Raw genomic sequence first — 24,597 nt, 5'->3', positions numbered from 1 at the left:
ATGGTTTTAAATTACCATACTTTTATGGTACATGACTTTGCTAAAATGTGTTTAAAAATCAAAACGATTGCAATTGGCACGTTTCACGAAACCTCCTAGGGTAACGAAATTCTTGTGTTATACAGCTTTTCAGCTAAATATACAGTATTTATCGCCTACTGTACGCCTGAAATTGGAGCTGCTTGCTTCGCGGTGAATAGCGACTAATAAGCAGTGAAAACATTTGTCTGTCTTTCTGTGGGGAGAAGGGAATCTGATCTGATCTGCAATCGCTGGAAGACTCGCCCCCTTCTACTTTGAAAATACTTGTGAAACCGGTTTAATTCGTCACAGCCAGCACAGAGAGTGATGAAAACCGTGCTGCGCCACTCCTATTTGGCATTTTAGTTATGGAGGCGGAAAGACGCACCCCCCACCTCTGGGTGCCTGACTTGTCGCCATCTTTAACTGTTGGGTCTGGCCCAGCAGAAAGTGCACTGGGTACAATTCTCTTCTTCCTGACATAACTCACCTTGAACACAACAGCAGGGCTGCTGAAGGCCAGACTAAGGTTAGAGAAGAGACTCATCATGGGAGTCAGGGAGCAGGTATTGTAGCAGTGAAAGTGAACCTGTTTCGCTGCAAGGAAGTGTAACTATAATTAGAAGTATAACATTAAATTCATACAGTATATATGATATGGGATGACCTAAGTTCTTAATTTGACCGATGTTGTGGCCCACTTCGGTCAATTGCACAAAAAAATAAACTTTTAATTTGGCAGTGGCTCCTCCTGAAACAGCCATGAATCAATCTGTGAAGAAATTAGGCTCTTCAGGAATTTCAACTGTAATTCTAACAGTGATCACAAGATGACTTCAGAAGGTTTGTGTGCCCAGTTTTTCACTTTACCGTGCAGTTTATTACAACCAACAAATAACCTCCTTACTTTCTGTAATTTAAATCTTAATTTAAGGTATTCACTGAGTCTCTTAAACCAAAAGAAAAAAAATCATTGGTACGCTTGTCTAAATGAAAATAGATTGAGTCCTCACTACAATAAATCAAGCGAGAATAATGTGTATCCTTTGTGCACTGTTCTCAGCTGTAAATCATCAGGTTTACTCGCAGCCTCTGATGATCGAGAAACTTGCTGCCTCTTTACTGCGCTCCGCAGATCCCGAATGTTTTGAGAATGAAAGTGGATGCCTTGCATGATGTTCAACCTCTCCGGACGTTTTATCAATCCCAATCTGTTTCTCTCTTTTCCCGATAATCTCTACTCTTTTCCTCCACTTGTTCATTATATTTAAACTCACCCCTCCGAGCTCACTAGCCAATCTATATACTCCGGATCTCTCCACAGTGCTGGTGAGATACTCACTCTCTTTTTTTTTCTCTCGGGTCACATAGCCTCGGGGCCCCTCCAATTCAATGAGCACAATACATGTTTATTTATCCTGGTTGAACTACAATGTAAATTGCATTTCACCTGAACATGTTTACATTAACATTATATTCACATACTGTACTGTACTAAAACAACAAAAAATCCATATTAAAACTGTTTACATAAATTCACACAGGATTCCAGAAGGGACAGACAGACTCTGCTGGATCTAAAACAGACACAAACTACTTGACAACAATGGTAGTGCACAAGACTCCCCACTGTGAGTTGTCAGCTTTGGACAATGCGGGGTGTTTGGGAGTGTGGGGTCCACCGGCTAACTGTCTGATATCTCCGAAGAAGACAAAGTGCCTGTCTTGAATTAAAACGTGGGTTTAAATATTTTAGGAATGATTGATAAAGCTCTGTCGAGATGAGAACAAAAATTCAAGTTAGAGAGAGAAAAGTTGTGCGCCTCTGCCTATTAAGCTTTCGACACGGTTCTAAGATGAACAATTTAATCAGCCACTTGAACTTTTAATGCAGGGCTCTCAGTATCCCCACACATGTTTCCATGAAGTGTCAGGGAGAGACGGCAGCTGAGAAAGGTGCACAGCCTGTACAGAGCTTTCCCCTCAGCTGTGGCCAGAGATCATTCCTCTAAAGTATGAGACTATTTCAGCTCCCAGCAGGCCAGGGAAAACAGGGAGCATATCAGGGAGATGACCCTATATTAACAGCATTCCCCGAGATGTAGTGCACACAGAGTCTGACATGAATATCTGCATGTACACTGCAGGGAATACAGTCCCAAAGTAGCTCACATCCAGTCCACACAGCGCCAGCAGCCTGGGTTCATGTCTAGCAGGTGTTGTAACTGGGGGACAATGGCTCAGACCAGTCTGCTAGTAAAGAATAAGAAGTGGCCCAGCTCTGTCTCCATTCTAGTACTGTGGCTGATGGGTTGTTTAAGAGGGGAGACCCAGGGGGACACAGTGGTTAACATGGCTGTATCACAGTGCCAGGACCCTGGTTCAGCTCCGGACCTGGGGAGATATTTGTGTGAAGTTTGTATGTTCTCTCTGTGTTCTCACTTGTTTCCTCTGTCGAACCCCTGATGGACTGACAACCAGTACAGGCTCCTGTGTTGGGCCCATTGCTTGCTAGCATAGGCTCTGGCTCACTCATGACCCTGAATTAGAAACAGTGGAGTCCAGGACAGACTGGGTGTCTCCTGCTCTCTACACACACAGAAAGCACCACTCCTCTAGCAGACTGAGGAGAAAAGGAGGCAGTGGGGACAGGTCAACCCCACAGGTGATCAGTAGAAAGAGGACCAGGGCGAGTTTGAGGTCTCCTGCGCTCAATTCTGCAGGACACAAGGCCAGGCCATGAGCAGTTGATGACAACAGTTGAGAGTCCTCTAGGGTTTCTCACAGTGCCTGACATCCCAGCCATGACCATGATGTCATCAGTGTACTCAGAGTCCTGGATAGTAGGATCAGGACAGCCCGGGATGGAAAGCTCCTTGCTGACCTAGCGCAGGCTTCTATTATTGACTGTATACTTCTACTACATAATCACTTTTTGAATTCTAGAGGTATTATAAAATATTTGAGAGGACAGCATTCCAGGTGGAAAATGACTATTTGGCTGGTAGTCTTATCATGCTAAACTAAACTGTATCTTTAAACACAAATAATGAAAACTGAAATTAATACATTCTGGGTCCAGATAAGGCATTTGACAGGGTACTAAAGCCTTTTGTATTTGAAACTTGTAGGATTTTCATAATGGTTTTATTGTTACATGCAATGTAAAAGCAACCAAATGCACAGGAACAGGTTGATGGTATTCTGTCAGACACCTTTAATTCATACAGGGAACAAAACAAGGAGATGCTTGTCACCACTGATTTATTCTCTCAGAGTGTACGTCTACAGAACGATACCGAGGGAGGTGATATAGCAGGAGAACACACAATCAGGCTCTTTATAAAGATGGTGTTATTATATACAGCAGAAATTCAACATCTTTTCCTGTTCTCATAGATGTAATCACAGACTACAGCAACTTTTCAGAATAGGGATTAATTCTGAAGCAATGTTATTGGGGAATCTATATCCCTGGAGGTCAAAAATACATTTAATTTACAATAGGATTGGGATAAGATAAAATGTTGATCAACTGCAATACCCAGAAACCTAGAAAACACATTAAAATATAATTAAGAGGTGCTAGAAAATCAGCTCAAGCAAGACTTCAATAGATGGAAACTGCTGCCTGTCTAATTCTTGAGAAGGATGAAGACAGCAAGAATGAAGGTACTTCCAGGATTTCTGTCTTGTTCCAGACCTTCCTTATGCCTCTCAGTGACCATTACTAAAATGTCTATTTTATGTGGATTAAAGTCAGGGTCCCATGCTATTGTGACCGTCAAGGTTCCGCGTGGGCTTGTGCCCTCTGGCGCTCCACCCCGCCGGTTCGTCCTGCAACACCTGGGTCTCCAGCATAACGCAACAGGGAACCAGCCACATGAGCTAAAGGAGACCTCCCTCATCCCAGGCGGCTGAGGTCCCTGCTACGCACAGGGAGGGCGATGACATCACCATGTCCAAACTAGCTCCACTACACTATTTCTATAAACCCCTCAAAATGACTATTTCTTTCTTTCTTTTCTTCGCATTACAAATTCTTGAGACCCTGACGAAGTTCAGGCTCAGTGACCACAGCCTAGCCATAGAAACTGGGCGACACAGGCAGACCTGGCTGCCCAGAGAGGACAGGCTGTGCTCCCACTGCCAGCGGGGAGAAATAGAGACAGAGGTGCACTTCCTACTGCACTGTGACAGATACTCTGGGATTAGAGAAACATTCTTCCTGAAATTCAGAAATCTAATCCCAGAGTTCCCATACCTGCCAGAATACCAATTGGTCTCAATCCTACTGGGAGAGGGAGGAGGGAACTCAGTTGAACTGGCAGCCCAGTATGTGATCTCCTGTCACAGCCTGAGGAACAGTGAGTCTGTCTCCCAATAATGCTCCAGCTGCCTACAGTATATGTCAATATTTTATAATATCTCTTTGTTGTAAATGTCTATAATATGTCTGTAGATTTTATTTTACTTTTACTTTTATTTTTTGTTTTGTTTGATGTAAAGATCATTACTTTCATTTGCTTTGGCAACACTGATTGTACCCATCGGTCATGCTAATAAAGCACCTTGAATTGAATTGAATTGAGAAAAGAGAGAGAGCGAAATACAGGGGTGCGAAACCAGGGAACTATTTACATGAAAATGGGCAATCTCCCCAGACTGTACGCGCGTTTCACCGTGGGTCAGCTGCACTGGTCAGCGGCTTTCCTAATCCCCGCCCTGACCACTACCCCTCCTGTCCTAACCCTCACCACGTACCCCAGCCGGGCTCTCTTCGACCGCAGCGCCGGGCGAATGCCCTACATGAATCTAGGGCTTTCGGGCTCACGTGGGTTTGCGCCCTACACCCTGCGGTACCGCTGTGTACATACAGTACGAACATGCTGTGATATTTAGAAATATAAAACATGTCAATATAGTGTCCATAATATTTGCTATTTTAGTTTTTCAACTAAATGTTTATTTGTTAAAAGAAAACTCATAGCAATAGCTGGATTTGAACACCCAACCTCAGTCTTAAAAGTCAGTTACTTAAGCCATCACACCACAGATGCAGTCATGTAGCAAGCTGTAAAACAGCTGTACACATATCAATAGAAAGTCTTATACTACTGTTTGTGCTACAGTACATGAATATAATTATATCGTTATTAATTTCTTTAGATATGAGATCCCATATTATATTCCCTATTAATCAAATTCTAAAAGCATGCTTTTGTTTACTCCTATAACGAGCGTATTCACAGAAAAGGTTAAAACTATCACTTTTCACAAAGTATATTGTAACGCTCCAGGGTTCTGGTTGGCCCCCCCACTGTCGGGGACTCGAACCGGGCCGCCAGCGTAGCTCAACAGGGACCCAGTCGCTTGAGTCAAAGGAAGATCTCCCATCAGCCCTGCGGCTGCAGGCCCTGCTATTCACAAGGGAGGGCGGTGATGTCACCGCTCTGGTAAGCAGGCTCTTACACACTCACTGGTGGCTGTATGCGTTACAAAAAAAACGTAATATGGTCAGAAGGACAAATAACCATATGTAAGACTTTGATGCTTAAAATGTTTAGGGAGAAATGGAATACTGGTGTGTATTTTTTCTTTAAAGTACCGAGACCAGCCATATACAGTACAGTTTACATAATGTTTATGTTCCTAAACTAATCTCATTTAGGACACTCAGAAGCGTTATGCTCCTCTTCTTTTTATGCTCGGCTACTAAAATTTCCCTTTAGTTGTAAAATTCCATATACATATTCAATATTAAGTGGATTAAAATGTGCATAGTAAAGAAATTAAATGATTAAATCTTTTCACTACCGATCAATGCACCACGAGTGCCCCTGTCAGTCATTTTGGCCAGCCAATCACGTGCCGCAGATTATTTGCCGCAGTATGGGGTTTTACCGTGCCTTTTGAATGGCTGCATCTGTACCTGCTAAACCACTGGGTCAATGAAAACCGAAAGAGTAAATCTTTGGCTGACCACTTTTCTGAAAAAAGGGGGGTCTGGTTCCAACTGCTGTCATTCATTCATTATGGACCATTCAGAGCCCTAGGAGATGTCACTGTCTCTGTTATCATGATTCAGGAGAGAAAAGAACCCTCAGCAACTGGATTGCTTACTTAGCAACCAGGGGTCATCTATTATCAACAACTCACCCTTCTAATAAGCTGGCAGTGCAAAAAAGCTATTAAAACTCCTCTATCACTCCCTAGAGGATTATATAGTAATTACAATAGCTATTATAGCTTTTAAGAGTTTTAATATATTTTTTAAAAATCTGGGTATGTGAAGATTATCATTCCAAATCCTGTCTTCACAAAAATTATGTAGAATTTTCAATGTTTAATTGTTACGTCCCCGTGTGTTTCCGTATGTTTTGTTTTTTTTCCACTTCCTGTATTCAGATACCCCCCGCATTGGTCCATCATTACACCATTGTCGCCATATTACATCATTCGTAATCAGCTTCTTGACCGATCAGAACTCAACTTCTTCGGTATTTAACTTGAGATTTTCAGAATAAAGCAGCCTTTCGCTCGACTTTGGTTCTGCTAGGTTCAGCTTTGGCTTCGTTTCGATTTCGTTTTGCTTTGGCTTTGTCTCTCTTCGTTTTCATTCGTTTTGCTTTGTGTGTTTGTTTCCGTATAGCTTCGGCTTTGTTGGTTTGCATTCATCTCCTCCTTGTACTTTCATTTGTTTGTGTTTATCCTTTATTTGGCCATTACCTTGCCCAAACGGGTTATATCAACCTCTGTGCTCTTTTGTACCCTATTCCTCGTTTTCCCTTATTTGTATTCGTAGCTCACTTTTTGTATTTGTATTTCTGTGAACTTTTATGTAAAGGGTTAATTAAGGTTGTCGGGTAACATTGTGCACACGTAGTTGGTCTTTGTATTATTAGAAATACTAGTTTAGTATGGGATGACTGCCTTTTGTCTTGTATGGTTTGAGTAGTCAGTGAAGTTGGGTAGGGCGTTAGACGACGCCGAAGACCGAGTGTGTCAGGTTTTGTAGTTAGGTCAGCTTCCCCTCACTTTATTACCCAGCTCCATTTTGTTTGTTATTTTCATTCCTTTGGCACCACTCATATTTCCTCTTCTCCAATACCAGTCACCTATTCAAAATGTACATATTTCACTCCTGTTACCTATTATAATTCATTACAACTATTTTTTCCCACACCAAAGATTTCTCCCTGCACACCTGAATTTCCATTAATGTTGCACTCCATATACCCCTAGACTATCTGGGTGCGTAAAAAATGTCTCAATGTTTAATCCAAACTTGTGCAGATGGGGCAATGTCTACAAGCATTTTCAGCTGGCTGACAGGGCCACAACCTGAAAAATTGATCTTGGAAAATTGAAAACAAAATATGTTTCTTTGTTTGTCCTAGATATTTCTGTCTGGTGAGAAGACACAGTAAGACATATAAGAAATTTAAGGACTCTACTGTATACTGTACACTTCTACTGTATAATTACATTTGTAATTCCAGAGATATTATAAAATGTTTGAGAGGACATTGTAGCGGCAATGCTTGTTAATAAGACAGAAAGAAGTGTTGCGGTGCTTTCCCAAATGAGGCCCCATCTCTCTCTTCATCTCTGTGGTGCAAGCCACAGAGAAACTATTCATGCAGGCTGATTTAAAGATGTTTTCTTTTGATAAGGGACAGCTCCCAAAGGGGTTTAGCGGCGAGGCTTATTAATAAGAAAGAATTAAGTGTTTCTGAGTTTTCCCAAATTAGGCCTCATCTCTCTGTTCATCTCTGTGGTGCAGCCACAGAGAAACTATTCATGCAGGCTGATTTAAGGTTTCTTTTGATAAGGTTTCCTAGGACAGCTCCCAAAGGGGGATGCACTTAGCTAAGCCTGGCTATCATGATCAATGGTCATCCATTGGCGCCTATCTGTCTAGGGAGTGCCAGATGGACATCTGGACTGCATTCCTACGTGTCAGGAGTAAGTGACTCATATCTCACCTTGATCAACCAATCAGGGACTGGTAGGGCCGAATAACCCACGTGGGACTCTGATGCCCATGGAACTTTCAGCCAATGAATGAGCTGAAGTTCCTCCAGGTAAAAACAGGCAACACAGAGCTCCAGGAGAATTCTGTGGACTTTTCTAAAGGGAATTCAAAGGAGAATTCCAGGGCAGGACGGCTCAGGAACAGAAGGCTCCCAAGGGCAGGACATTCTCGCAGCGTGCCTCCTGACCATCCTGAGACTCAGCCCGGACAACCATGGAATGGCCAGTGTGTCCGAGTGCCAGAACTTTCCTTTGTTCTAAGAGTCGAGAGCGGAGGTTGCCAGAGAGTAACCAGAGGATCTACCCGAGGTTAGCACCAGCAGCAGGCCTCGTGAACAGGTCAGAACTGTGGACAGCTGAATCACTATTCAGAACTAGCTCTTCATCAGGAACGAACCGGTCCTCTTCCTGACTTGCTGGGATCCACAGTCATCTTTTCTCCTGTGCACAAACTTTGCTAGTTAAAGCCAACACTAACTAGCCGGTCAGTGAGCATCAGCAGCACACCGTCGCAAGCCGTACAGCACAGCCTGGCACTGAGCCAGAGAGCGCGGATGGGACAGCAACAGCCTGAAACTGTTTCTTTGTGCCCGCAGGAGATCTGAATCCCCAGAGATTGGATGAGTATTCAACTTCACTGCATTACTGCTCGAGAATTCAATTGTTATCCCAACCAGTTGATATCAATTTAATTCCTAAGAGTTATGTACTTGTTTTGAGTATCTAATGTAGAAGTTATAACCAAGTTCATTTACGAAACGGTCTAAATGAATGATATACTGAACGTATGTCCTCTTGATATATGTAACTCTTTGTAACTGAATGAATATATACCTTTTGTATTCTGATAACCCTCTCGATAAGATCTGTTAGGTTTATATGCATATTCTATGTATTAATAAATGTATCCTCGTGTATTAGTACCTGTGTGTGTGCGTTGTTTGAGTTATATCGCATGGTTGGATTCTAAGGCCATCAAAATAATCATTTTGTGATTTACTGCTACAATTAATAATTGTCCCAGTAAATGCCCAAACCCTACAGAACTGGTGCCTCCAGAGAGCACACTACAACATCATTCCAGGGAGAATTTGACTATTTTGTTGTAGGTCTTATTGGGCTAGACTAAACTGTATCTTTAAACACAAAAACTGAAAACTTATACTGTAATATACTGTAGCAGGAGGAACACACAGTCAGGCTCTTTATAAAGATGATGTTATTATATACAGCAGAAATTCAACATTTTTTCCTGTTCTCACAAATATAATCACAGACTACAGCACCATTTCAGGATACAAATAAAAATCGCAAATTCTGAAGCAATGCTATCCCTGAAGATAAAAAAAATTACAACTTGAAATAAAATCTGGATAAAATAATATGTTTAGCAATGACAATACCCCAAAACCTAGAAAACATATTAACATGTAATTAAGAAGTGCTAGAAAACCAGCTGAAGCAAGACTTCAATAGATGGGAAACTGCTGCCTGTCTCATTCTTAGGAAGAATTAAAACAGTAAGAATGAAGGTACTTCCAGGATTTCTGTCTTGTTCCAGACCTTGATTATGTCCCTCAATGACCATTTCTAAAACGTCTATTTTATGTGGTTTAAGGACAGGGTTCCATGCTATTTCTCTTGACCACTCAAAACGACTTTTCTTTTCTTTAGTTGTTTTTTCACAATACATTTTTGTATGTGATTTTTGTATTTAAATTGCAGAATTTATTTATTTTGAAAATCCTTTGAGTTATATTAGGTGTAAAACATAAGTTTTAAGTGAGACAAATCCCTCTTCATCATTTTGCTGGAGAGCTGTCATTCAGGTTGTTGGCGCTTTAAGCTGAACTGCACAGAAGTAAGACTGTAGATTTGGGAGAGTTCAAGTGGTATAGGTTTTACTTGAGGTTTTCTTCCCTCCCAAATAAATCTAGACTGACATTTGCCCTGAAATTTGACTATATCTAACATTACAGGGATGAGTTTATACTAGTTAGGTGGGTAGCTGCGTCAGCATGTGTAGTCTGCAAAGGAACAAGAAATAGGTTTATTCCATGCCGAAAAGAGAGGAGAGAAAATACAACATTTCGGCTGTGAAAACGCATCTCTTTTCAGCATGGAATAAATCAATTATGAGTTTATATTTTCAGGAAATTCGCAGACAGCAGTGTAGCAATTGAAAACCATCACCATTACTTTTAATAAACAATGATCTAATTCAGGGTCACAGTTACCCAGAGCCTGTCCCAGGAAGCACTGGACACGAGGCAAGACTGAACCCTGTAAAGGATGCCAGTCTATCAAAGGGCACACACTCATACCAGTGCCAGCTTTCCCAGAAGTCTATAAACCTGCCAGCATGTTTGTGGACTGGGGGAGAAAACTGGAACACCACACAAACATGGGGAGAACATACAAACTCCACACAGATAGCATCCCAGGTCTGGAAGTGAGCCCAGTGCTCCAGTGTGATATCTCCTGTAATGATCTGATGGAAGCAGTAATCTGGAGACTGAATCCAGGCGCAGGCTCTGCTGGAAGCCAGCAGGGCAGGCCGGAGAAAGTGAAACTAGAGACGTTATCTCAAAGGTAGGGGTTGAGCTGAGAGGAACTGATTAAAGCACCAGAGAGAGTCTGAAGGAGAGTCGTTTAACATGCAGGGTTCAAAGCACAGGAATCAGTCCAAGATGTGGTCAAACAGGTAAGATCAAGCACAGAGAGAGAGGAGAAAACACTGGGGAAATTCAAAGCTGGGAAGAAGTAAATGAGACTCTAAAATGAGAGACTAACACATTAATACATTTTGCAAACCTAATTTACTTCCACAGTGACATCCTTTCAAATTTACGAACAATATCAGAAATCAAAGGAGGAATACATAAGTTAAGAGTAAGATGCAAATGAGAAGGCGGTTGCCACTTCCACAGTAATTGAAGAATCTAAAACCATACAAATCTGTATAAATCCACCAATTCACATTCACAGAGAGAAAATGAGTAGAAAGGTCATATTCAATATTGGAAGAAACACCGATTGGAAGCTAAATATGATCAATTTGGAGGCACAAACTGTTGGAAGAATGGCTGGGAACATCATAAACATATTTGGCATGAAAATAAAATGGGGAAAGATACTGTACTTAAAGAAATATATAAAAGCTACTTTAGAATTGTCAGGACTGTAGCCACGAAATAAATCACTAGAAACTGGTTAAAGCTGGACAGACCTTGTGTTCAAATGAAGAAGGACTCTATTAATTAAATCCCATGGAGAATATTACCCACAGAATTATCAACAACATATACATACTGTATGTGTAAATAATTTGGGCAAATGGGAAAGACTGCATGTCAAGATATTAACAAAGAAGCCAGAGACAATAACTTTTTTTGTTTTGTACTTCCTAGGTGTTGATGCACGTGAAAAGCGAATGTTGTGTGTCTCAGAATATCTACATAAAACAATACAAACAAAGAAATCACCAGTGTTAACTTACTTCAGTGTTGTTAATTTACAGTTGGGATCCCTCAGAGCTGCAGACAGCAGTTTCACTCCTGAATCCCCCAGGTTATTGAGACTCAGATCCAGCTCTCTCAGACTGGAGTGTTGAGACTGAAGAACAGAGGCCAGATCTTCACAACATCTCTCTGTTAGTTCACAGCTCCACATCCTGCAGACACAAAGACAGGAGCACAGCTGAACATCTGCACAGCTCATCCACATCTTTCTTTCCAAGTCTTCACTCCAACCCCCAGCTCAGCAGTAATATACAACATCATGTCATTATCCATCTCAGAGTGTCCATGGAGGAGGATGATGAAGATAACAGCTGCTTCAAATTTTAGATTCCAGAAGGAAGAAGAAAGATTAGAAGAAACTGTCAGGAAGGGAGACTTTCACTTTTAACTACAATAAAAATTGCTTCACATTTATTATTATATTTTATTATTCTGTCGTCCTCTTATAGTTATTTTTAGTTAGTTATATGGTTGTTGTTGTTGTTTTTCTTCAAATGGTTTATTAATCCCAAATGTAAATGTCCAACACTGGAGTAAGTGAACTGGAGACTTTTTATTGTTATTTGTAGATATGTTGAGAAAAACAGCATTCCCTTTTGAAGAAAATAAACAATTTGAATAAAAAACTGACCTGTGTTTTAACTTAACATGTATAAATATATATGTCATCCTGTATGAGTCTGAGTGGTGGCACTGTGCTAAGGATCTGTGCCTGTGGCTGGAAGGTTGCTGGTTCATATCCCACAGCAGGCAGAAGAATCCTACTCTGTTGGGCCCCTGAGCAAGGCCCCAACTGCAGCTGGGGGTGCTATACAATGGCTGACCTTGTACTCTGACCCCCAGCTTCTCTCCCTGTCTGTGTCTCGTGTAGAGTAAGCTGGGGTATGTGAAAAGATTAATTCCTAATGCAAGAAATTAAGAAATTGTATATGGCTAATAAAGTGATCTTATCTTATGTTTATAACAACACATAAAATAACAGAAGTAACAATAATATGATAATAAAAATGATGATAATGTTTCATTATTAGCCCTATACAATTTCTTGCATTAGGAATTTGTCTTTTCACATACCCCAGCTTTTCTCCATGGAGACACAGAGAGGGAGAGAAGCTTGGGGTCAGAGCGCAGGGTCTGCCATTGTACGGCCCAACGGAATAGGATTCCTCTGCCAGCCGTGGGATTTGAACCGGCAACCTTCCAGTCACAGATCCTTAGCCACAGAGCCACCGAAGCAATAAACAGCATTCACACACATCACCTAAAGACTCTCAGCACGGAAGAAATAGATAGACCCTTTAGGATCCAAAACAAACACGAATTAATGGACAACAGTGATGGTGTGCACGTTTCCCCTTTCCAACTTTAGAGAGTGATCTATACAGGCTTCCTAGGACAGGCTCTGCATTAGCAGACAGCTGAGATCAGTGCATAGCCTGACAGAGTTTTCCCCTCAGTTGAAGCCAAAGACAGTTCCCCTAAGGTATGAGACAATTACAGGTCCCAGCAGGCCAGGGAAGAGAGACACATCAGGGGGATGACCCTACATTAAAAGTAACCTCTGAGAGGAAGTGCAGACAGAATCTGACATGAATATCTGCCTGTATACTGCAGTGAATACCATCCCAGTGTAGCTCACATCTAGTCCACACAGTGCCAGCAACCCAAGTCCATGTGCAGCAGGTGGTGTAGCTGGGTAACATTGGTTCAGTGCAGCCTGCTGGTGAAAAATGAGTAATGGCCTAGTTCTGTCTCCATTCTCCATTGTGGATATCAGTGTATTTTCACAATTAATCTCCAGTAGTGATCACTGGATTTAAAAGGTGTTGTTAGACCATGAACTTTATTCATGCACTTTATTTCTTTGACCTGCTCTCTCAATCTGTGGCTGCATCCACTTTGTCTGAGCCATAAAACTGAATTTTAAGTTCAAGACAGCGAGTCAAGAGCGAGTCCATATGAACTAGAATTCTGCCTAAGACTTTGTCGGCCACAGGGGAAATCTTTTAGCTTGGGATCCATCTGGAAATTTCACTAGAATTTAGATAACATTAATACAGTTGGGCTTCACTGTCAAAAGAGTCTGGATGATCATCCAGACAAAACCTGACTGGAGCTATGTATTTGAACCTTGCTAGAGAGAGCTTGCCATTCTGTAATTTTAAGGAACTTGCATTTCCTGGGTAAAAGAAACTTCAATTAGAGACGTCTCCAATTTATAATTACTATTTTGTGGGTTTTTCACAGTGCCCTCATACATCAGTGTAATCCGAGTCCAGGATAGTAGGATCAGAGCAGCCAGGGATGTACAGCCATTTACTGGCTGCAGCCGATGAAGAAGAGAATGAGGTTGTATTTATTTAGAAAGCAGGTAATCTCTTCACCACTGTAGGCATTATTTAAGAGTTTAATACACAATAGAAGTCAGGAGTACTTTCTGGGTGATTAGAATGTTAGGCCTCTGGAACACCTTGTTTGAGCACATACCCTTATAATAATAATTAATAATTGCTTACACTTATGTAGTGCTTTTCTGGACACTCCATTCAAAGCACTTTAGATTACAGGTAATGGGGATTCCCTCCACTACCACCAATGTGCAGTCCCACCTGGATGATAGTGCGCCATAACGCTCACCACACATCAGCTATCAGTGGGGAGAAGAGCAGAGGAATGAAGCCAATTCACAGATGGGGATTATAAGGAAGCCATGATTGGTAAGGGCCACTGGGAAATTTGGCCAGGACACCAGGGTTACACCCCTACTCTTTTCGAGAAATGCCCTGGGATTTTTAATGACTACGAAGAGTCAGGACCTCTATATTATGTCTTATCCGAAAGACAGCGCCTGTTTACAGTATAGTCTCCCCGTCACTATACTGGGGCATTAGGACCCACATGGACCACAGGGTGAGCACCCCCTTGCTGGCCCCACTAACACCTCTTCCAGCAGCAGCCTCAGCTTTCCCAGGAGTCTCCCCTCCAGGTACTGACCAGGCTCCCACCTGCTGAGCTCCAGTGGGTTGCCAGTTGTGAGTTGCAGAGTGATATGGCTACTGGCCTTAAACACAGTAATTTGTGTGTTGTGTGTTCTATTGTCTGTGGTGTAGTATACAGTACAGTATGTCTGGTACAATTGTGCCTCTAATTATACCAACTGCTCGGATATATTCTGGAAAAATCACAAATTGTTTTTTTTAAATATTTACTTATTCACTAAACAGCTCAGTCAATTCCTGATTTTCACAAGTTTTGTTAACCCCGCATTCACTACAGTGCATAGTGGAGCGAAACAGACCTGCTGTGATCAATTTGCCAACAGTTTGATAAGTTTGATTGCCTATTTGATGGAGTATTTGAGCGAAAACAGTGAAACAAAGAGCCTGAAAACGCACATTTACCACAAGTAATGGGAGCATTTTTTTCGCATTCAAATCTGCAATGCTAGCGTCTACGTGAAAAGCAACATTTCAAAACTGCACACAAAACGTATGATCTGGACTTTGCGGCTAAAAGTGAGTTACGGAAAAGAAAAGTGGAAAAATTAAAATCTCAACTAGCAGCAGTCGGTTTTCACGAGACCTAATACAATCATCGCATCGTTCTCTGTGTGCCACATCCTGGTTCATCACAAAAAATCGTTCAGGGATCGAGAAGTAATAAAAAAGCGTTTGTTGAGACTGCTGACTTGCTGTTTGGAGATTTCGAAAACAAACATTTTTGGTGAGAAGTGTTCAGACAGCTGTTGCCTGAGTTTCTCAAGTCGTATAAACATGGTGAATATGCCCAGTTAGAGGACAACCAGTGGCTTTTGGATTTAGCATTCCTCACAGACTTGACTGAACTGCTGAATGACCTGAATGTCGAGTTGCAGGGACAAAATAAAAATGTCATCGGCATGATCGGCAGTATCAACACATTCAAAAAAATTACAAGTGTTCTGTTCTAAGCTTCTCAGTGCCAAAGCTCACATTGAGGTAGGATATTCTTTTTTCTAAAATTGGGAAGATTACTTGTTCACTGTAGCATGAGTCACTTGCTTTTATTTGCTGTCATTTTAGTGATGGGTATCGTTATTGTACTGATGTGTCCACAGTCTGTTTTCCATATATCAGAGCTTCAAATTCACACTGGTAGATCGCACTGGACTGGCAAATGAAAAAGTAGATCTTGCATTAAAAAAGGTTGGGCACCCCTGAACTAGAGGATCACATACATGAAAAGGTCAATGGGGATTTAGAGAAGATAGTTCTTGTATAACCAACTTGTTTGCTATTTGAACAAGCAAAAGCAGTAATGAACACACAAAGCATACAGCATGATACTGTGTATTTGCACTTTCAACATTTTTTAATAAAGTTAATCTTTTATGTGGAATTCTCAAATCACAGGCAGAGAAGCATGAATTAAGAATTATTTAAAAAATAGAAAAAAAGAGCAGAGATAACATGAAGCAAACAGAGGTGATGTAATTATTGGAGTACCACAGGGATCTACACTAAAACTCTCAGGTCCCAAGTCTCCAACTCACTGACTCCACTGTCTTCTCCATCTGATCTCCTCCGAGATCATAATGTAGGTCCCTCACCAAGCCAAGTCCTTCTGTCGCAGATTGCTGGACTCAACAAGCTTCACCTCTCACACACCGTCTGGCTGGTCCCTTTCAGGGAGATGACACCCTCTGCTCCTAATCACCACAAGCAGCCTCCTGCTGTTCTCCTGATCTGGAGCCTCCTGCTCCCACATGACACTCACTGGTCCCCTCATGACCAGCCAGCGATCGGAATTCCAAGTCTGCCTCCAGCCTCTCACCTCACGTCCTCACTTGACGCCACTGGGCTGGGTCTCACACACACACACCTGTCTCCAGAGACTCACTCCCACACTCAGACCTCTCACACTAACTATCCTGAGTCTCTCTTCATCACATCCCACTGCTGAGACTCAACACACTTTCTGTCATAAAAACATACACAACCTCCTTGGTGCCTAACTCTCATGCCCCAGATTGTGTATTCACAGCTGATGGTACACCTCAAACCTGTGCCCAGCAGCCACTGTCTTTTGACCACAGCTTTGCAGCCAGACAGACCTAACTCTCTCACCTGATACCCCTTATCATCTTGGAGAGGGTCCCTCTGTGGCACCTCAGATGCTGGCACATACACACTGACTCCAAACTCACTAAACACTCATACAGTGGGCTCCTGGACAGCCCTGATAACTAACACAAAAACAGGCAGCTGTCCCTTTAAGTAATTCAATCTTCCAACTCTGTAGGCTCTCCACCACAATCCCCTCCAGGATTTTCACTCTTCCTGGTCCCTTCTGTGATTTCCTTATTCTCCTTCGAGACTAAAGCTTTCCTTTCTCTCCCCTCATTGGGGTTCTTTCACTGTTCTATTCACAGTTTCCTCCCAGACTGTTGTTCTCGCATCTCTTCTCCTTATCGGTTTGTAGCTGCAGCCGTTAGTCTTTCTTCCCTGTCACAGACCTGTTCTTTCCTATCAGCTGTGGTTACTGAGGCAACACGTCTGTTGACAACTCTCTATTGACAACTCCGACTCCCTGTCAGACACACCCCGTTTATTTGTGAAAAACACCAGATGTTTTTATTAACATCCATCTTTTACATCTTCTACACACTGTGGGAAAGTAATAAACAATGTAAACACAATGCTAGGATATATAGTCAAAAGTGTAATTATTCTGCATCAAGGATGTCCACAGGACAGTGTTGGAAAGTTAAATTTTACATCACCATAAACAACATATTCTGCAATTGGTATACAAAGTATTACACATGCAAGTGATCTCTCATATCCTCTAATTCCAGAAGCTGAATACTGTATGTTTTCACAGTAGTGAGAGGAGTATTTAGAAAAAGAACATATTAATGAGTCAGTCCTGTCCACGGGAATGGGAAACGACAATGCTACTGGTCACTTTTAGCAACCAAATTAAAACATAGCGCAACAAACCCTATATCATAAGAAACAAGTCAATCTCTACTTCAAGAGTGTGTTTTACATCCTAATCAGACAACATGATCCTTACATATAAGATCATTTTCCTGATGGTGCAGTATACATGATGCCAAAATAATGAACAGATACTTCATTCCTTATTATAGTGGAAATATTGTAACAAAAGAAATTACTTGTCCAAATGTCAAAACCCTGCATCCTTACTGTGAAACGGTAATGAATTTTCCAAAAGCTCATCCCATGACTGAGACATCTGTCCTCTTTGCTGTGTCTCCAGTTTTTCCTGGATTGGCAAAAACTGTGACAGATTGGCTGTGTGTTGCTGGTGAAACTCGCTGTAACTCAGTGAAATCTGACCATTAAGATTTTGCAGAGGTTGAAAACTGATAAAGATTATATTGTACATACTTGTCCGTAGTCTAATCCTGTGACTATCTATTGTCTCACTTCAATGGAGATACTGTGAGCATCACTCCATTGAGAAAGAAGAAATATTTCATGACACTTTATCACTTCCATTGCTTGGAAGAACAAAGACAGTGGCACGGAAGGATCAAAAAGAACAGAAGAAAGAAAAGATTCTTGAAGTTTTGGAGGAGATTTACAAGAGTGACTGATCAGCTCTCCAGGCTCTCTCTCACGGTCTACATAGAAATACAATTTTAAGTATTATACAAGTATTATCATCTGTGATGTATAGAAATGTGTTTAGACTTCCATATTACATTTCCATTTGAGAAATCTCAAAAAGCTAAGTCTTTTCCTTAGCTTTTCAAAGGCTGAGGTGTCCTTCTGTATACCTGTCAGTCTGATTGAGATCAAATAAACTGTGATGTTATCAGTGTGTTAGGAGTCTGGCAGCCCGATCTACAGGAGATAGCTAATACACAGTGTCAACAGTGGCACTGCCAGTAGCTCACTGATAATAATAATGAAAATTTCCATAATTTTGTTTCAATTTATTTTTTTATTTTGAAAGACTAAGAATATCCCATATCTGTATAATTATGTTGTGGCAAATTAGTGTTCTGGCGCACTATGGCTGTTGTTGCATCATCCAGGTGGATGCTGCACATTGGTGGAGGTGGAGGGGATCCCCATTACCTGTAAAGTGCTTTGAGTGGAGTGTCCAGAAAAGTGCTATATAAGTGTAAGCAATTAATTTATTAAAATGAATTAATTAATCTGTATAAGTGAATTTAATCTAACTTCATGTGAAGGGGAAAACAATCACAGGTCTCATATGCTTCAAAGTGAGAAGTCTGCAGGAGGGTTAGCAATTTTCTAACAAATTTAGAAAAAAAGTTTGGATAAGTCCTGATATAGCAGGAGAACACACACGCAGGCTCTTTATAAAGATGATGTTATTATATACAGCAGAAATTCAACATCTTTTCCTGTTCTCATAGATGTAGTCACAGACTACAGCAACTTTTCAGAATAGGGATTAAACAAAGAAAACTCTGAAGCAATGTTATTGGGGAATCTATATCTGTGGAGATAAAAAATACATTCAATTTACGATAGGACTGGGATAAGAGTAAATGTTATTGCAGATTAAATTGCAGTACCCAGAAACCTAGAAAACATTAAAATTTAACTAAAAGGTGGTAGAAAATCAGCTGAAGGAAGACTTTAATAGATGGAAATTGATGCCTCTCTGGCTCTCGGGAAGGACTGAGACAACAAGATTGAATGTACTTCCAGGATTTCTGTCTTGTTCCAGACCTTCCTTATGCCTCTCAATGACCACTGCTAAAACATCTCTTTCATGTGGTTTAAAGTCAGGGACCAATGCTAATTCTCTCAATCTCTCAAAAAGACTATTCCTTTCTACAGTATATTTTTTTCATAATACTCTTTTTCTTCTATGTGATTACTGTATTAAAATTGCTTAAATTATTTATTTTCACAATGCTTCGAGTTAAATTAAGTATAAAACAAGGTTTCAAGTGAGATGAATACCTCTTCACCATTTTGCTGGGGAGCTGTTACTCAGGTAGTTGAAGTTCTGGACACTCCACTCAAAGCACTTTACAGTTAATGGGGACTCCTCTCCACCACCACCAATGTGCAGCCCCACCTGGATGATGCAACAGCAGCCATAGTGCACCAGAACACTCACCACACATCAGCTATCAGTGGGGAGGAGAGCAGTGCAATGAAGCCTATTCATAGATGGGGGTTATTAGGAGGCCATGATTGGTAAAGGCCAATGGGAAATTTGGCCAGGAAACCAGGGTTACATCCCTACTCTTTTCGAGAAACGCCCAGGGATTTTTAATGACCACAGAGAGTCAGGACCTCCGTTTTACATCTCATCCGAAGGACGGTGCCTGTTTACAGTATAGTGTCCCCATCACTATACTGGGGGATTAGGACCCACATGGTCCATCAATATTGAACACCATCAATATCACTTTTATTAATCAGTTACCCAATTCAAGGTCACAGTTACCCAGAGCCTGTCCCAAGAAGCACTGGACACAAGGCAGGATTGAACCCTGGACAGGATGCCAGTCTATCAAAGAGCACACACTCATACCAGTGCCAGCTTTCCCAGAAGTCTATTAACCTACCAGCATGTTTGTGGACTGTGGGAGAAAACTGGAACACTACACAAACATGGGGAGAACATACAAACTCCATACAGATAGCACCCCAGGTCTGGAATTGAACCAAGGGCCCCAGTGTGATATCTGCTGCAATGAGCTGATGGAAGCAGTAACCTGGAGACTGAATCCAGGCACAGGCTCTGCTGGAAGCAAGCAGGGGAGGCAAAAGTGAAACTAGAGACCCGATCAAAAAGGCAGGGGTTGAGTTGAGAGGAACTGATTAAAGCACCAGGGAGAGTCTGAAAGAGAGTCGTTTAAAATGCAGGGTTAAAATTCAAAGCTGAGAAGAAGTAATTGAGAATCTAAAGAGATGAACACATTGATCACAGAACGAAATCACAGAATGAATGCAAGAGTTAAGAGTACCATTCAAATGAGAAAAAGGACGTTGGCACCTTCCATAGCAATTGAAGAATTTAAAACCATTCAAACCTGTATAAATCCAGCAATTCACATTAATGGAGAGAGTACAAGTAAAAAAATAATATTCAGTATTAGAAGAAAAACAAATTGCAATCCAAATATGATAAATTTAGGAGCACAAACTGTTGGAAGAATGGAACACCAGGCATATCATAAACATTTTTGGTATGAAAATAAACTGGCAAAAGAATCTTGAAGACAAACAGGGACAAACACCAGATGAACAGCCTTCAGAGGCAGAAAGATACTTGTTTAGAACCGTCAAGATGGCAGCCATGAAATAAATCACTAGAAACTGGTTAAAGCTGAACAGACCTTGTGTTCAAATGAAGAAGGACTCTATGAATGAAATCTCATAGACAATGTTACCCACAGAATTCTAAATCAACAACAAAATAAACATATGTGTGAAAAGATGGGCAAAGTGGGAAAGTTTGCATGTCAAGTCTCTCAGTAATAAGATATTAACAAAGAAGCCAGAGACAAGAACTTGTATAAAGTTGCGTAGCAGTTTTTTGTCTTTCTAGATGACCTCTTTCTTTCTTGTTTTGTACTTCCTAGATGTTACTTTTTGATGCATGTGAAAAGGTGAATGTTGTGTGTTTCAGAATATCTACATAAAACAATAAAAAACAAAGAAATCACCAGTGTTCACTTACTCCAGTGTTGTTAATTTACAGTTGGGATTCCTCAGAGCTGCAGACAGCAGTTTCACTCCTGAATCCCCCAGGTTATTCTCACTCAGATCCAGCTCTCTCAGACTGGAGTGTTGAGACTGAAGAGCAGAGGCCAGATCTTCACAACATCTCTCTGTTAGTTTACATCTCTCCATCCTGCAGACAACAAGACAGGAGCACAGCTGAACATCTGCACAGCTCATCCACATCTTTCTTTCCAAGTCTTCACTACAGCACCCAGCTCAGCAGTAATATACAACATCATGTCATTATCATCACAGAGTGTCCATGGATGAGGATGATTAAGATAACTGCTGCTTCAAAATTTGGGTTCCGGGAGGAAGAAGAAAGATAGTGGGAAACAGGCAGACACACGGAGCTGTAGTGACTGGAAATGGGAAACAGAAATAGAGAGACTTTGACTTTTAACCATAATTAAAATTGCTTCACATGTATTATTATATTTTATTATGATGTCATCTTCGTATAGTTATTTTAGTTTGTTACAGTGTTGTTGTTTTTCTTCAAATGGTTTATTAATCCCAAATGTATATGACCAATACTGGAGTAAGTGGAGTGAAGATTTTGATGTTTGTAGATATTTTGAGAAAAACAACTTTCCCATTTAAAGAAAATAAACCATTTGAAGAAAAATAACAAACAGGGTTTTTATAACATATAAAATAATAAAAATAATACAGAATAATAATATTAAAAATAACTAGCATACACACTACCCATATATATTGTACTAAACCCCCCAAAAAAGAAAAGAAATAGAAAATGATCATGAAACTAAACAAACCCCACCCCTCCTACATATATACAACACGGCACACTTTTTACACATGAAAGACTCTCTACACAGACTCTCACATGTAACATAGTCAAAACACATTGACACCTTCAAACAAGAATCTCTTCAGTTTTACTGAGGAATTCAAGAGAGATCCTGCTCTTCACCAACCCCTCAAACACTCTCCTCCTCTACAGATCCTCCACCTGAGACTGTGTTTATCCTGCTTCTGTAGAAGAGGAGTTGGACCTGGCCCAGCAGAAAGTGCACTGGGTACAATTCTCTTCTTATTGACATAACTCACCCTCAACACAACAGCAGGGCTGCTGAAGGCCAGACTAAGGTTAGAGAAGAGACTCAACATGGGAGTCAGACAGGAGCAGGTGTTATAGCAGTGAAAGTGTGCCTGTTTCTCAGCACAAAAGTATAACCATAACCAGAGGTATAACATTAAATGTATACAGAACATTATACATGGGATGACCTAGGTTCTTGATGTAGCCGATGTTGTGGCCCACTTCAGTGAATTGCGCAAAAAATGAAACTTCTAATTTGGCGGTGCCTCCACCAGAAACAGCCATCAATTTGTGACTATATTAGACTTTTCAGAAATTTCAACTGTAATTCTACCAGTGATCACAAGATGACTTCACAACGTTTGTGTGCAAAGTTTTACCTTTTACTGTGCAAGATATTACAATGAACAAATAACCTCTAAATAATTACCTTTTTTGTAATTTAAACTTCAAAAACACATATAGACTATGTTATACCATGAAATTTCTCAAACTCAACATCATATTTTGTAGTAGCTGTAGGTTATCCTGACCTGAAGATCCAAGGTCATTTGACCCGGGAACCAAATATGTTAGTTATCCACCTACTGTATTCTTGTTATTCTTGTTGTAAGCAAGGAGACTGTACTGCCCTTTGCAAAGTTGTTGTAAACTATTCTTTAAATTACAGTAAAAGTGTGCTTATTGAAAGTTGCAACTTATAAAACTAACTGTTAGAGCAACAACAAACAAAAAAAATACTATAAAAAGGAATGCACTAAGTCTCTTAAACCAAAACAAAATCATTGGTGAGCTTGTTGAGAGGAGAGATGATGAATTCCCCAAATGTAATGATTTCACTAAAATGTTTTTCAATTTTTTTGAAGAAATGGTTTGTTAATACAGAATGGTAAAGGAAAATTCAGAAAAAAAGAGTTTTGTCCACCATAAGGCAGTACAATAGATTGAGGCCTGAGTACAATAAATCAAAAGGTCTAGTGAGAATAATCTGTATCCTGTGTCCACTGTTCTCAGCTGTAAATCATCAGGTTCACTCGCAGCCTCTGATGAGAGAAACCCGCTGCCTCTTCACTGCAATCCGCAATGCCCGAGTGTTTTGAGAATGAATGTGGGTGCCTTGCACTATGTTCAATCTACCCAGACATTTTTTCAATCCTAATCTAGTCCCTTCTTTTTCTCTCTTTTTCTAATAATCTCTCCCCTTTTCCTCCTGTCTATTGAATTTAAACTCACCCCACTCCGAGCTCACTAGTTGATCAATATACTCCGGATCTTTCCATAGTGCTGTCATGATACTCGCTCTCCAGGTTTTTACTCTTGGGACACATAGTCTCAGACCCCCTCCAGTTCAATGAGCACAGGACATGTTTAACAAGGTTGAACTACAATATAATTTGCATTTCACCTGAACAATAACATTATATTAACATACTGTACTAAAACAACAAAAACACACATTAAAACTACATAAATTCATACAGGGCTGCAGAAGGAACAGACAGACTCTGCTGGATCCAAAACAGACACAAACTACTTGACAACAATGGTAGCGCACAAGACTCCCCACTGTGGGTTGTCAGCCTTTTAATGAGGTGAGAATTTGCAGGGTTTTGGCGAGTGCGCAGTCCAATAGTTTACTATCTGATATCTCGGAAGAAGACAAAATGCTGGTGTAAAATCAATAAGTGGGTGAGGTAATCATTTAAAAAAAATCGGCTGAGAAAAAAAAGAACATTTTTTCTCTAGTTAGAGGAAAAAATTGTGCCCCTCAGGGTATGGAGCTTTCAGCGAGGCTCTATGAGGCACCATTTAGTCAGTCAAATGAGCATTTAATACAGGTCTCTCAATTAGGGACATCAGAGGTTCAGAAGTTAAAATTATTTTCATGGAGCTGTCAGGGATGAAAGTTAGAGGGCTGTAATTGCTGGTATTTTGGGCCCTCTAGTGGTGACCAGCAATAGCACATTAATTCTTCCCTGCAGTATCACAAAGATAAATCTGTACTGGCTTTCCCAGGCAGGCTGTTTCCCTACACAATTCAATTCAATTCAGTTTTATTTGCATAGCGCTTTTTACAATGGACATTGTCACAAAGCTGCTTTATAGATTTCCAGGCCTAAACATAGGTTTCCAGGGAAACAGATGACGACAGACATCAATGCACAGCTTGTTCAGAGCTTTCCCTTCAGGTGTGGCCAGAGACCATTATTCTAAACTAAGAGAC

At 40.8% G+C, this 24,597-nt stretch overlaps 1 protein-coding gene across 1 annotated transcript in view; it reads right to left on the bottom strand.

Moving 5' to 3' along the window:
* LOC102684379 (NACHT, LRR and PYD domains-containing protein 3-like) overlaps positions 1–24,597 on the bottom strand; it is a 154,754-nt gene that overhangs the window by 23,897 nt on the left and 106,260 nt on the right. The window contains exons 9-10 of the mRNA XM_069180191.1: positions 21,264–21,437; positions 11,558–11,731 (exon numbers count right to left, since the gene is read on the bottom strand). Coding sequence (XP_069036292.1) covers positions 11,558–11,731; positions 21,264–21,437 — 348 coding nt within the window. The remainder of the gene's footprint in view (positions 1–11,557; positions 11,732–21,263; positions 21,438–24,597) is intronic.

The sequence above is a fragment of the Lepisosteus oculatus genome, chromosome 18 (assembly GCF_040954835.1).
Source record: "Lepisosteus oculatus isolate fLepOcu1 chromosome 18, fLepOcu1.hap2, whole genome shotgun sequence".
Taxonomy (NCBI): Eukaryota; Metazoa; Chordata; class Actinopteri; order Semionotiformes; family Lepisosteidae; genus Lepisosteus; species Lepisosteus oculatus.
Note: the sequence above shows the minus strand (reverse complement) of the source record. Positions and strands in the feature narration are given on the sequence as shown.